Source organism: Dipodomys ordii, unplaced genomic scaffold (assembly GCF_000151885.1).
Source record: "Dipodomys ordii isolate 6190 unplaced genomic scaffold, Dord_2.0 Scaffold2, whole genome shotgun sequence".
Classification (NCBI taxonomy): Eukaryota; Metazoa; Chordata; class Mammalia; order Rodentia; family Heteromyidae; genus Dipodomys; species Dipodomys ordii.
Window position 1 is genome coordinate 10,223,136 of NW_012267218.1, and position 14,566 is coordinate 10,237,701.

General features: G+C 54.6%; 1 protein-coding gene across 1 annotated transcript in view; it reads left to right on the top strand.

Moving 5' to 3' along the window:
- Nucleotides 1–14,566, top strand: part of Ccdc88c (coiled-coil domain containing 88C) — a 125,553-nt gene that overhangs the window by 86,935 nt on the left and 24,052 nt on the right. The window contains exons 12-19 of the mRNA XM_013016487.1: nucleotides 2,411–2,595; nucleotides 5,456–5,593; nucleotides 6,619–7,689; nucleotides 8,113–8,240; nucleotides 9,520–9,661; nucleotides 10,421–10,609; nucleotides 12,207–12,368; nucleotides 13,456–13,733. Coding sequence (XP_012871941.1) covers nucleotides 2,411–2,595; nucleotides 5,456–5,593; nucleotides 6,619–7,689; nucleotides 8,113–8,240; nucleotides 9,520–9,661; nucleotides 10,421–10,609; nucleotides 12,207–12,368; nucleotides 13,456–13,733 — 2,293 coding nt within the window. The remainder of the gene's footprint in view (nucleotides 1–2,410; nucleotides 2,596–5,455; nucleotides 5,594–6,618; nucleotides 7,690–8,112; nucleotides 8,241–9,519; nucleotides 9,662–10,420; nucleotides 10,610–12,206; nucleotides 12,369–13,455; nucleotides 13,734–14,566) is intronic.

Consider the following 14,566-nt stretch of genomic DNA (forward strand, 5'->3'; position numbering starts at 1 on the left):
GGAAGGGAGGGAGGGAGGGGATGGTAGGGGGAAAACAATGGAGGGGGTAACAATGTTCAAGAGGAAGTGTACTCATTACCTCACTCATGTAACTGTAACCCCTCTGTATAGTATCTTTACAATAAAAAAAAATGTATTTGTGTTATTTTTCATTTTGGTAGTAGGAAGGTTTGGTCAGGGTTTTGCCCTTGTCCTTGCTACAGTTTGATCCATGTCCCCAAGCTCCCATTTGTTATCTATTTATTGTGTCAGTACTGGGGCTTGAACTTGGTAGAGGGGAGGGGAAGGTTATACTTTTGCTTAGCTTTTATTTATTTATCTTCCTCAAGGCTGGCCCATGACCACTTGAGCTATAACTCTACTCTGGCTTTTTGCTGGTTAATTGGAGATAAGAGTTTCTTGAATTTGTCTGCCTGGGCTGGCTTTGAACCATATTCTTCAGATCTCAGCTTCCTGAGTAGCTAGAATTACAGATGTGAGTCATCAGTGCTTGTTTTACCTCTATCTTTTTAAAGTTTGTTTTCTCTTTCCTTCCTTCTCTCTCTCTTTCTCCCTCCCTCCCTGCCTCCCTCCCTCCCTCCCTCCTTCCCTCCCTTCCTTCCTTCTTTTCTTTCTTCCTTCCTTCCTTCTGTTCTTTTTTTGTCAGTCATGGGGCTTAAACTCAGGGCTTAGGCACTGTCCCTTAGCTCTTTTGCTCAAGGCTACACTCTACAACTTTGAGTCTCAGTTCCACTTCCAGTTTGGAGGTGGTTAATTGGAGATAAGAGTGTCAGACTGTCCTGCACGAGTTGGCTTCAAATTGTGGTCCTTAGGTCTCAGCCTTCTGAGTAGCTAGGATTACAGGTGTGAGTCACCAGCATCCGGCTCTTTTTTTCTTTTTATAAATGTGACAGAGGTACTGAGTGACTTCAGGTTCTGAATTTGTGGAGTTTTATTTTAGATTAGGTGTTTGGGTTAGGCTAGCTTCTTTGCATAGCAGAACTTGGACTGAGACCTAGTGGTCTCCTGGTCTGTACGTTGGCACTAGCACAGGGCACGTCCTCCCCCATGCTATGTTGCCTGCTGTGGTTTCAGCTCTTTCATACATTCCCATTCAGGCCTTGCAGGCATGCAAAGCCTGGGGAGAGGATGGAAATGCAAGGGCAGAAACAAACATCTTTGACCCGAGCACACACCTCGCATAGAGTCCAGATTGATGGCTTTGCCCCATCTGTCCAACACCTGGGCTGCAACCAGGGCACCGAGGTGTGGGTGTGAAAGGCTCCAAGAAATAAGCGGGGCCAGCGGAGGACAGAGGGAATGCCTCTATCCTTGCTTCAAGGCTGAAAAGCCGTGACTTCCCTGAAGTTCTGCAGCATCACTGGAACTGGTGCTATGGCTGAAGTGGTAGAGTGCTTGCTTTGAGTTAAAGCGCTGAGGGACAGCACCCAGGCCCAGAGTTAAAGACCCACAACCAACAAAAATAAATAAATAAATAATGTAGAATAGAGGGACTGGGAACGTGGCTCAGTGGTAGAGTGCTTGCCTTGCATGCATGAGACCCTGGGTTCAGTTCCTCAGCACCACTTAAGCAGAAAAAGCTGAAAGTGGCACTGTGGCTTAAGTGGTAGAGTACTAGCCCAGACCCAGAGTTCAGGCCCTCCAACCGACCCCCCCCCCAAAAAAAGTAAGTAAAGGCAGAGTAGATAATCTGCCTTTTAGAAATCTTTTTTTTGGGGAGGGGTGAGGGGGAGTTGGTCATGGGGCTTGAACTTGGGGCCTGGGCCTTGTCTCTAAGCTTTTTTGTTCAAGGCTAGTATTACTCTACCACTTTGACCCACATCTCTACTTCTAGTTTTCTGCTGGTTAATTGGAGATGAGTCTGATAGACTTTCCCAGTCTGACTTTGAATTGTGATCCTCAGATATCAGCTTCCTGAGTAGCTAGGATTACGGGCGTGAGCCTGTCCAGCTCCTTTTAGAAATCTTTAGCATATATTTTCATCTCACTTAGAGTTTTTAAAGCAGTTTACATGTGTTATCGTCTCCCTTTTCTTTTCAAAAGTATTGTGAAGTCACAAGAAATAATCCCCGTGTCAAAGCTCTGGTCCTGGCTGGCAAGCAGGGGTACAGCTTTCTAGCACCTGTGACAGAAGGCCTGTCACTTCCTTTGCCCTCCCTGCCCTCCCACCGGTCTGGGAGGGGACACAGGAAATGTCGCCCACCTATGAATTGTCTCTGGGTCCCTGAAACCCTTACGTGAATGAACACTTTAACCCAGCCCACCAGCCATTCCTGTGCATCCCACGCATGGTCTTTTGCTCTCATAGTAGAGCCTGCTTTCTCCTTTGGCCGAAGCAGCAGTGCGTGCTGCAGGGCGTCAGTTGGAGGAACCCAAGGGGAAGCGGAGTCTGACTGATGTGGTGCTTCAGCCTCCAGGAAGTCGTTCGTGTTTGAGCTGAATGAGTGCGCCTCCAGCCGCATCCTGAAGCTGGAGAAGGAGAACCAGAGCCTGCAGAGCACCATCCAGGGGCTGCGGGATGCATCGCTGGCGCTGGAGGAGAGCAGCCTCAAGTGCGGGGAGCTGGAGAAGGAGAATCAGCAGCTGAGCAAGAAGGTGACCGGTGTGGGTGGGGAGGGGCTCAGGCCCTGGGCTGGGCAGTCTGGGACATAGGACTGAAGGAGACGCAGTTGCCTTGTGAGCTGTGACACCTCCTCCAGTGACTGGCGGCCCCCATGCTGGTCAGCACGTCTGGATTCGAGGTGTCTCCTTACTAGCCTCTTGAGTCCCACCAACCCATTTGCTTAAGCTGCGGGCCAGTGGGAGGAACACCATCCACAGGGAGAGGGCCACCCCTGAGAGCTGTTTAGCTCATCCTGCCCTGCAGTGGAAGGACTCTCAGGGACCCCAGCTGCACTGGGCCCCTTGAAGTGCTGTGTGCCTTACTGCACTTGAGCTGCCAGTCACTGGTTTTGGTGGAGGTCTCCAGTCCCATGCCACATCTTTCAGTGCAAGCATGGACAAGGTGACAGGAGGTTTCGTACATTAGATTCTTAGAGGCCTGGAGCAGAGAATGTCTTCATAAATGGCCATTCAGGCTAGGTATACCTGTATACCTGGCTCTTGGGAGTCTGAGGCAGGAAGATCATAAGTTGGAGGCTGGCCAGGGCTACTCAGAACAAAGGAGCAAATAAACTGGCCATCCTGTCTTAGCCATGACAAACGGGAGCTGGCGTGTAGCAAGATGAGAATGGCGGGATCTGCCACAGAATGCCCGAAAGGTCCCCTTGCTGGCCTAAGGCAGGGCGGACTCCCCTCCGGCCTGTCTTCACGTCCCAGCCTCCTGCTTCCAATCTGGTCTCTTCCCTTGCCTGCTATAGCCCTGGGGCCGCCATGTCTTGGTGCAGTGTGCGGGGCAAAGGGAGCTGGGAGGGCAGGCCGCTGCTGCTGGGCTGGCTGCAGTCTGCTGGCCTGGCGGGCCTCGTGTCTGCTGTGTGTAGCTGTGGATTGTTCTCTGGCCCCAGTGTGCCTGGTACGCAGCTGCCATTCTGGCATTTGGAGGGTGAGGACTTCAGTGCCAGCAGGAGGTTGCACTTGGCGCCTGTGACCCTCAGCCTGAATTCCCTTTCTCCTTCCTCACGAGTCCTGCCGCCCCTTTAAAATGAAGCTGGTGTTTCGCAGTCAGCGGGGCCCTGCTGTTCCCCTCAGCCCTAGTTGCTCAGCTGGTCGCAGGCTGGCCAAAGCCTGAGATGTCTGGCGGATCCATAGTTTCTAGAGCTTCTTGTCATCTCTGGGGATCCTGGAGATGTGTCTCCTTCCTCTGTGTCTGCGAGTTTAGATGGATGTCACAGGAGTTCGTTCCCAGAGCCAAGGAAGAATGGCCACCCTTGGGCAGGTGTCTTGGGCTGTGGGGAGGGTGGACAGCCTCCCCCTTGGGTCACGTGGGCCTGCAGCCAGGGAGCTCTCTCAGGGTCCCCGTGTCCTTCAAGGAGGGACTGGAGTGTAGAGGGGGAGAACCGCAAAAGAGGGAAGACTGAGGTGGGGCGCAAGTGAGCAGGTTACAGGAATCCTGTGAGAAAGGCGTCACAGCCTTCCCCTGGGAGAGAAGGTAACAGCAGGGCGAAGGGCCTGGTGGCAACACTGGTGGAGGGAGAGAGAGTGAGGAAAATCAAGACCTTGAACAGGAGGGGAGGACTCCTCCCTCTGGGAGAACTGCATCCCTCCTTGCTGAGTACCAGCTCTGTGCTAAGGACAGGCAGAGATAGGAAGGCGAGAAGGGGGTTCTTGGTTTTAGGAGAAAGCTGTCCATGGTACATCACAGTGCCTTTTTTCTGGGCAGCCCTGGCTGAATGGGGGTCCCCAGGTTGGGTTATGGGGGCCCGTCCCACTGGTAGAGTCCATGACCAGTTTCTCCTGTGGGAGTTGAGGGGTGCAGAGTCCGAAGAGGCAGTAAAGTTGGGTGACCCCTGACTCAGGAGAGGTGGAGCCACTCAGGATTGGGGTGCTTACATAATTAGCCTGAGCAAGGCCCCAGCTGGATAACAGAGTAAGAACAGAGGCCCCGCCCCTGCTGCTCACAGGGTCCCTCGGGTGTCGTGGCCCTGAAGGTTCCGCCTGGATGCAGTGGTTCTCCCAGAGGTCCGTCATCTTAGCGCAGCCATCCCAGCCAGGGCTGTGCGTGAGTCAGCGCGTCACAGATGGAAAGCGCAGGCCTGCAGCTCTGCCCCAGACTCACCCAGTCAGAAACCAGGGAAACTGAGAGGGATGGGGCCCAGGGGTCTGTAGGGAAGGGCCAGCTACCAGCGTTGTACCTACTCTGTGTTAGGTGCTGTGACCAAGCGTGACAGATATTGGTGGCCCTGATCGTCAGCTACGGAAGCTCAGGGGCAGCCGCATAGTCAGTGGGGAAGACCAGCATCGATCCTGTTGGGCTGCGGGAGCTTGGTGTGCGGGCAGAGGGCAGCCCAGGCGGGCCAGGGCACCGGATTGCAGGCCCTGCTGTGCCGGTCTGCCTCTTGGCATTCCGGTAGCTCTGTGTTCTAGGAGGCTCCGGCCCAGGTCCACCCTGGTGTCTGGAGGAAAGCTGTTTGTCTAGGCCCAATGCTGTGTGGTCTGGCCTGGGCCAGGGCTTGGTGGCAGATTCAGCTGGTGGTGACAGAGCATGGGCCTCTGAGCTGCTATCTCTCCAATGCGGCAAGGAGGATGGAGAGATGGCCTCCTGGCAGGGCATATAGAAGAGGTGGCCTGGGGTGCGCAGTGTCTGACACAGAGCAGCGGAAGACGTGGTACTCTGAGCATGTGGCTGCCCCACGGGGCTCTGGAGTGCCCACAGTGGGCTGTGAGGTATCCGTCCAGTGTCAGGAGTTTGGTGTAGAACAACACCAAGGCCTCTCCCAGGACTCGGGCGACACCAAGGAGTTCTTGTCATGTCGTAGAACGCAGCCTGAGCATTCAGCTTGATCTTTTGGCTCTGCAGATCGACAAGTTGCAGACTCAGCTGGAGAGAGAAAAGCAAAGCCACCAAGACTTGGAGACCCTCAGCGAAGAGCTGATCCGGGAGAAGGAGCAGCTGCAGAGTGACATGGAGGCCCTGAAGGCTGACAAGGCCCGGCGGGTAGGCAGTACTCACCGTGGCTGCCGGGGACACCTCCCACCTCTCGTGGGACACTGGCCCTGGGAGGGGCCAGGCTAAGGATTGTGGCCAAAACTTCCCCAGCCTCCTGGTCCGTGGGCAGCAGTGTCTGCTAGGCTGGTGAGGGAAGGCAGGGTGCATTTTTTTTTTTTTGTCAGTTGTGGGGCTTGAACTCTGGGCCTGGGCGCCGTCCCTGAGCTCTTCAGCTCAAGGAGAGCGCTTTACCACTTGAGCCACAGTGCCACTTCCAGTGGTTTATGGGAGATAAGAGTCTCATGGACTTTCCTTCCCGGGCTTTCTTTGAACCGGGCTCCCCAGATCTCAGCCTCCTGAATAGCTAGGATGACAGGCGTCAGTCACAGGCACCCAGCTCCACGGACGGTTTTGCTCCCAGCCTGTTGTGGAAGGGAAGGAGGCAGCCGGACATTTTACGCTGGACAGTGACCCAGCTCCACAGGTCCCTCCCTAGAGCCATAGCCCAGACCCTGGGCAACTCGCAGGGCCTGTCCTCCCACTGGGAGAGCCTAACGGTGGCTGCTGGCATCCTCAAGGCCCAGGAAGGAGGAAGGGTGGAGAGCGAGGAGGCAGCAGGAACCTTTTGTGGTAGGAAGAAGCTGGGAACAATAAGTGGAGGGAGGATGTCTGAGAAGAGGTCACAGAGCTAAGCAGAGATGGGCCACAAAGACCAAGGGAGAGAGAGGGAAGGTTGCCCTGGGTGCAGGTTTGTGTTTCATTTATGTTACTTTATTTTTGTTCTAAGTAGTTGTCCAAAGGGTTTTTCATTGAACAAGTCAGATGATGAATACAGGGCAGCCTTGATCAACGTCACCTCTTCCATCATTCTCCCCCATCACCGTCTCGACACTGAGACCTGTGCCCTCTTACCTGCATGAGAGGATCAGTGGAATCTGATTGGTTGCGTAGTCAGGTGATTGATCACTGGAGGTGTTCGGTTTCTAGGCCCCCTTGGGAGCCCAAATCCCTACCGCCTTGGTGCTTTCCCATAGATCAAGGATCTGGAGCAGGAGAAAGACCACCTCCACCAGGCCGTGTGGTCGCTGAGGGAGCGGTCGCAGGGCAGCGGCGAGGCCCGCGGGAAGGATGTGGAGAAGGAGAACAGAGCCCTCCACCAGGCTGTGGCGGAGGCCAGCAGCAAGCTCAGCCAGCTGGAGCTGGAGAAGCAGCAGCTGCACCGGGACTTGGAGAAGGCCAGGGAGAAAGGGGAGCGGGCCGAGACGTTGGAGAAGGAGCTGCACCAGCTGGAGAAGGAGAACGAGCAGCTGACCAGGAAGGTGACCTCCCTGAAGACTGTCACAGAGAAGGTGGAGGCCCTGGAGCACGAGAGCCAGGGCCTGGAGCTGGAGAACCAGACTCTGAAGAAGTCTCTGGACACCCTGCAGAACGTGACTGTGCAGCTCGAGGGCCTGGAGCGAGACAACAAGCAGCTGGACAAGGAGAACCTGGAGCTGCGGAAGATGGTGGAGACCATGCGCTTCACCAGCGCTAAGATGGCCCAGATCGAGAGGGAGAACCAGCAGCTGGAGCGGGAGAAGGAGGAACTGCGGAAGAATGTGGAGCTGCTGCAGACCCTGAGCAAGAAGTCGGAGCGCCTGGAGCTCAGCTACCAGAGCGTGAGCGCCGAGAACCTGCGGCTGCAGCAGAGCCTGGAGAGCAGCGGCCACCAGTCGCAGGCCCTGCAGAGGGAGCTGGGCGAGCTGGAGGCCGAGCACCAGGCCCTGCGGCGTGACCTGGAGGCCCTGCGGCTCACCAACAAGCGGCTGGAGAGATCCGAGGTAGACAGGAAGGCCCTGGAGCAGGAGGTGGCCCAGCTGGAGAAGGACAAGAAGCAGCTGGAGAAGGAGGCCAAGCGGCTGTGGCAGCAGGTGGAGCTCAAGGACGCTGTGTTGGACGACAGCACCGCCAAGCTGTCGGCCGCCGAGAAGGAGAGCCGCGCACTGGACAAGGAGCTGGCCCGCTGCCGGGACGCGGCTGGCAAGCTGAAGGAGTTGGAGAAGGACAACAGGGACCTCACCAAGCAGGTCACCATGCACACAAGGACACTGACCACCCTGAGAGAGGTGAGCTGGCCACAGGTGTGGCAGGAGGGGCTGTTGATGGGACTTCACTAAAGGAAACTTCGTGTTTGCCTTAGGGGTTTCCTGGATGCTAGACAGAGATTCCTCAGTCACACTGGGTGGCCTTACACGCTATCTACCTTGTTCCCGACAATACATTGCTGGCTTCGCAGTCCAGCACTTCCCTGGGCATGACTGCACAGACACTCCTCGATCTAATACTCGGGTTACAGCCCCACAAACCCCTTGGTAGATTGAAAATAAATACATTTATTTTCCACTTATACCTGGCCACCTGCACACCATTGCTTAGCACCACCCCAAGGTGGGTTGGCAGGCACCCCTCCCGGTCAGTGAGCTGACTGGAGATGAGGCTTGCGTACCCCGGCCTCCCTCATGCTGACATTTGTGTGTCTTCTCTTGCAGGACTTGGTTCTAGAGAAGCTGAAGAGCCAGCAGCTGAGCAGCGAGCTGGACAAGCTGAGCAGCGAGCTGGAGAAGGTCGGCCTCAGCAAGGAGCTGCTACTACAGGATGATAACAGTCACGGCGACATGTGAGAATTACCTCTGCGCAGTAGCACTGCGCTCCACCGCCTGGTCTCAGCCATCTTTGCTCTTGGCCCAAGGCCTCCATGACTCTTCACGACTAGGGAGGGTTTTTTTGGTGTTTCTCATTTTGTTTTGGTGCACCTGCCAGTCCTAGGGCTTGAACCTGGCCTGGGTACCGTCCCTAAGCTTTTTTACTCAAGACTGGCACTTGACCACTTGAGCCACAGCTCTCCTTCCAGCTTTTTGGTGGCTCATTGGAGATGAGAGTCTCATGGGTTCTATGCTAGGGTTGGGGTGGGGTTGGGGTTTTAGGGTTTTGTCTCTTGGAGCTTAGAAATAAAAGGAGAAATTTTTAATTTCTTAAATTATTGCTATAAAAGTGCTGGGGTTACAGTTGCATAAGTCAGGTGATGAGTGTATTTCTTTTTGGACAGCGTCATCCTTTCTCTCTCTTTTTTTTCTTGGATCTGGTCGTGGGGCCTGAACTCTGGGCCTGGGCGCTGTCCCTCAGCTCTTCCGCTCAAGGCTAGCGCTCTAATACTTGAGCCACAGCGCCACTTCGGCTTTTTTCTTTTTGCTTATGTGGTGCTGAGGAATCAAACCCAGGGCTTCAGGCATGCAAGGCAAGCGCTCTACCACTGAGCCACCTTCCCAGCCCCTTTCTCTCGCTTTCTTCCAGTTCTTCCCTCCCATCCTCACCGACGATATTTTTTTGTAATGTGTGTTTTTGGGGAGAGAGGAGTGATGTAGGGGATGTCACCTAGAGCTTGTGCAGGCTTGGCAGCTGTTCCGCCTCTGAGCTACACCCTCAGCCAGCGCATCTTAGTTTCCGTGTGACTGCTGCAGCTTTTGCCATGCTTTCTTAAGTAGTCTTCTGTTTCAAGGCAATTGTATACCTTGGACCTTTCCTAGATTTGTAATCAATAAGGCAAGGCCTGCTAGTTTGGATGCCTGTTCAGTGTGGTGGGAGGGTTGGTGGGCCTCGTCAAATCTCTTAACTTTCTGAGACTTGACTTCCCCCTCTGTAACGTGGTCATGACACCACAGACACTCCACTCCCTAAGGCAGTGTTGGTAAATGTGGTAGTGGCATCTGGGGCGAGGGTGTCACGGGGTGCTTGCTGAAGGATATGGTGAGGGATGGGGGCTGGGGGGTTGGCTTACCAGCGCCCTCCCCCCCGGGCCACCCACTACAGGTCATACGGGAACGCAGCTGAACAGGAGGAGGAGAGTGGCTGGTGTGGGATGGGCATCAACGGTGATAACTTATCTTTGTATTCCTCAGGAAATGGAAAGTTTTGGAGGGCAGAAATGAATCTGCATTAAAAACAGCACTGGCCATAAAAGAAGAAAAGATTGTGTTCTTAGAAGCGCAGGTGGAGGAGAAAGCCAGTCTTAATCACCAGCTACAGAGCGAGCTACAGATGGTGAGTGCTGACGGTGCGGAGCTGGACCCCCTCGGCAGGTCTCTGCCTCGTCTGCCCCAGCCCTTTGCCTGCATAGCTAAGGGGGGCAGCCTGGTTGTCCTGGGGCAGGCAGGGGGCCACCATCAGGCTGACTCAGGCCAGACAGGACAGAGCCAGAGGCATGCCGGGGCAGGAGGAGCAGCTGAGCGCATCCCGGGTCTGCCAGGTGGGATGTGCGGGGTCCAGGCCTCAAGCAGATGTGTGCGGGGTCATGGGAGCCCTCAGGCAGCACAGAGGCTTGTGAGGTGCATGTCTGCACGCAGGCATCTGCACGCGCTGATCCCCACATGCGTGCCGCGCCTGGGCCGGGTTCCTGTCACACGTGTACACGCTCCCCACATGCAGACGCATGCGTACTCTCCACAAGCGCTCCCCTAACCACCTTTTGGAGCCCAAGGCTGTGGGTTTGAATCGGAACCTGGAACAAAGCAGTTCTGGCATCGGCAGAGGCTTGGGGACCTGTGATGTCACCCCGTGCCTGAACCTCAGCCTCTGGTTTCTGGCACAGATGGTAGAGGCTCAGGCAAGTAGAGAGCCTGCCACAGTCAGCAGATGGAGACAGGGCTAGGCATGGGGGGCGAGTCCTGCTCTCCCTGGGCAACGTGGCAAAAGGAGAGTGCTGGATTGTGTGGCTCCAGGAAATAAGGGGACCTCCAGCCACAAACGGGCTCCGAGCGAGGCTCCCACCTGCCTGACTGCTCCCTGTCACTGAGCCCACAGATAAAGGAGGAGCGTGAGCTGCTCAAGCGGACCCAGGGGGACCCTGTGCCCTCACAGAACTCCCTCAAGCACCCGGGGGCCAAGGCACTCGCTGGTCACCAGGAAGAGGAGGTCTGGGGACCCAGCCACAAGGAGGCCACGATGGAGCTGCTCCGCCTGAAGGACCGGGCCATTGAGCTGGAGCGCAACGTGAGTCGCCAGCCTGGCACTGGGCTCAGGGGGCCCGTCCTCTTCTTAGGCACCCTGATAACACCATAGCATTTCTGTAAAGAACGTGGGATGAGACAGAGTCTGGAGGGTTATCAGGTTTAGATCCCTGGATTGTCCTGGCGGAGTCCCATAGCCACCTGTTCATTTGCTGACCCTTCAGAGTTCTAGCACAGAAGGTACCACTGCAGTCTCTGTGGCCAGTCATTTCTCACAGGATAAGACTCAGCCTCTGTTTCTGTAGTGTGGCTTTCAGGCTGCAACCCTGTACAGGTTGCATGGTTCTTGTGGGGGTGGGAGGGGACAAAAGGAGAGGGAGAGAGAGTTGTTACTAGGACTTGAGCTCAGGGCTTGGTCACCGTCCCTTAGCATTGTTGCTCAAGTCTGGTGCTCTTATCACTTGAGTCACAGCTCTGCTCCCAGTGATTAATTGGACTAGAGTCTCTCAGATTTGTCTGCCTGGGTGCAGCTTCAAACTCTGATCCTCAGATCTCAGCCTCTTGAGTGGCTAGGATTACAGGTGTGAGCCAACACTAGTGCCTAGCTGCAAATAAAGTTTTATTGGAACACAGCCACATCCTTTGTGTTGTCTGGGCTGCTTTCCTACCACAGTAGCAGCCTTCAGTGGTTGAAATAGAGATGGAGGGGCTGGGAAGGTGGCTCAGTGGTAGAGCGCTTGCCTTGCATACCTGAGGCCCTGGGTTCGATGCCTCAGCACCACATAAGAAAAAAACCAGAAGTGGCGCTGTGGCTCAAGTGGTAGAACGCTAGCCTTGAGCTGAAGAGCTGAGGGACAGCGCCCAGACCCAGAGTTCAGGCCCCACAGCCGGACCAAAAAAAAAAAAAAAGAATTTAAAATAAAAAAAAAGAAATAGAGATGGAAGGGCTGGAAAATCCAATAGCGTTTTCTATCCATCCCATATTAGAAAAGGCTTGCCAGAGCACATTTACACTTCTGATTTCATTGGATTCCCAACAGTGACTTCATGAAATCCATTTTCATGCTTTTCATAATTTGACAGATGAGAGGACCGAGACAATGTAAAAGCCTCTCCCAAAGTCCCGTGCTAATAAGGAACAGCACCTGCCTGTAGCCCCCAGTCCTGACTCCTGGCCTGGACATAATGGTAGCATAGTGGATGTGGTCTTTGTGGTGCTGCACACTGGGAAGTGGCTCGTTCGTCTCAGGGCAAGGAACTCCAGCCGGGCACTGGACTGCATGTCCTGTGAGGGAAGTGGGGTGGTGGTAGTTCCCAGGAGGTAGCTCTAGCTCACAGAAACCCACGTTCAGTTTGTTCTCCAGGAAAAAAAAAGGGGGGGGGAGTATTAAAGAGAAAAAAGGTAGAATGGCTTTAATGCCAGTGTGCCCAGGCCTTCCGCTTTGGTCCTGAGTGTTGTCCCTTGTGATATGTGATCTGTTTTTGAAAAATTTCTGGTGAGCGCCCATTACTTCCTGTATCTGGTGGTCCCTGTCATTTGGGCTGAGTCCTCTCTCAAGGGCTTGATGTAGCCCAAGTTTCCGGGCCAGGTGGAGCTTTCCCTGCCTGTGCTTGATTGGCCTTGCTTCCCCATCTGCTAGAATGCCGCTCTGCAGGCAGAGAAGCAGCTGCTGAAGGAGCAGGTGCAGCACCTGGAGACACAGAACATGGCCTTCAGCAGCCAGATCCTTACACTGCAGAAGCAGAGCGCCTTCCTGCAGGAGCATACCACCACGCTGCAGACTCAGACCGCCAGGCTGCAGGTACTGGGGGCTGGGTTCTTCCAAGGTGGTAAAGGTGGTGAGGGCGCATGAGGTAGCATGCATGTGTGTGTATACATACATGCATGTGAATTTGTGCGTGTGTACATGTGTGCTTGTGTGTGCCATTGCTAGGGCATGAATTCAGGGCGTGGGCATTGACCCTGAGTTTTTTTACTCACAGTGAGTGCTCTCCCACTTGAGCCACAGCTCTATTTCTGGCTTTAATTGGAGATAAGAGTCTCAGACATTCCTGCCAGTGCTGGCTTTGAACCTCCATCCTCAGATATCAGCCGCCTGAGTAGCAAGGATTATAGGCGCATACGCTTTTTTTTTTTTAATGGTTGAACCTGTGGCTGCACAAGCTAAAATCTTCCTGTCTCTGAATTTTCTTATGTTCTTACCCAGGTTTTCTAAAGTCTATTCTTGGAAATGTTATTAAGAATGACTAAGGAAAGAGAGTCAAGGGTTAAGTAAGTTTGATTAAGTAGTTGGCCAGGCTTTTGTACGGAAGCCTCGGCTCCTGTGAATTTTCATCTCCCACGAGGGAGGTGGGCTCTGAACTGGCTCCCTGCTTTGGAAGCAGCCAGCAGAGCCCGTGTTCTGGACCGGCCACCGAGCATGCTGATTTTATTTGTGATTAGTAAATGGTGGAAAAATGAATGGTGCTCTTCAGGCAGTTTCTGAAAACATAAGGGTGGGGAAAATAAACAGGACACACTTTGGCAAAAAGGTTCGATATTGGTTTGTTGCATTATTTCTGTCTGGCTTTAGTATGAGGGCAGTACTGACTCCTCTTCCGTTTTCTCATGGTTTTGGAAGCTGTTGGATGCAGCAGGCTTTAGAAATGGGCTCTTTTGCGCATGTTCAGTGGGCAGTGAGGGCACATGCAGTGGCATCCAGAGAGAGGCCATGTCATTTCTGGAGAGTAGCTCAGAGGGACAGCCCCATCCCGTGGTCGATATGTGCTGCTCTCCCCTTCCTCAAGCAGGTCCTAGGTGCTGGTAGAGCCGCCCTCTGGACCTGTCCTGGGGTGGAGCTGGGCCCGCTTTCTGGCTGGCTCACTGCTGTGGGGCTCTGTTGACGGCAGGTGGAGAATTCCACACTGAGCTCCCAGAGCGCCTCGCTCAGCGCGCAGTACACGCTGCTGCAGAGCCAGCATTCGGCCAAGGAGGCGGAGCACGAGGGCCTGCAGCGGCAGCAGGAGCAGCTGGCGGCTGTCTACGAGGCCCTGCTCCAGGACCACGAGCACCTGGTCACCCTGCACGAGCGCCAGTCCTCTGAGTACGAGGCCCTCATCCGCCAGCACAGCTGCCTCAAGACCCTGCACCGGAACCTGGAGCTGGAGCACAGGGAGCTCGGGGAGAGGTAAGGTCTGATAAGGCCAGGGAAAGGGTCTGGGGGACCTCAAAGGAGAGGTAAGCCCTTTAGGGAGTAGGGCGGAGGCCTGGGGACCAGAGGTAGGGTCTGGTGGGGGGGCAGGAATGCCAGGATGGGGAGAAAATAAAAGACCTTTAGGGCAAAAGGGGAGACATGGGGGTTGAGGGTATGGCCTAGACAGGAGCCAGGCTGGTGCCCTGAGCCTGTCGGCTGCCCCAGGGACCAGCGGTCACCTCTGGCCCGCCCCCATCATTCCTGTTGGCTGGCTGCTTCCCATTGTGGGGGTGCCTGAGCTTTCTCAAGGGGAAGAAGCAGCTGGAACTTTGTATAGCTGAGGACTGAGTGGCAGGGCGCCCCTCAGGAGAGAGGATGTGGTAGCTCTTCCCAGTTTGGGGTGGGCCGGCATGGGTGCTTGAGACCTTTGTCTCTGCAGAATTCTCTCCTCCCCTCTTTCTCTCCCTCTCCTTTCTCAGCCAGGGACCAGGCCACCAGTGTACAGGCTCTGTCTACCATGGCTCCTCGGCCTGCCTCTTTTATGTCGGCGGGAATGACACTTTTGTCTTTTTTTTAAAAAAACCAAAAAACCCCTTTGATTATAGAAAGTTTTGTTGTTGTTATTGTTGTTTTGTTGTCATCATTGTCGTCATTGTCGTTAGTCATGGGGCTTGAATTTGGGGCCTAGGCATTGTCCCTAAGCTCTGCGCTCAAAGCTAGCACTCAACAACTTTGAGCCACAGTGCCACTTCTGGTTTTCTGGTGGTTAATTGGAGATAAAAGTACAGACTTTCCTGCCTAGCTGGTTTTGAACTGCGATCCTCAGA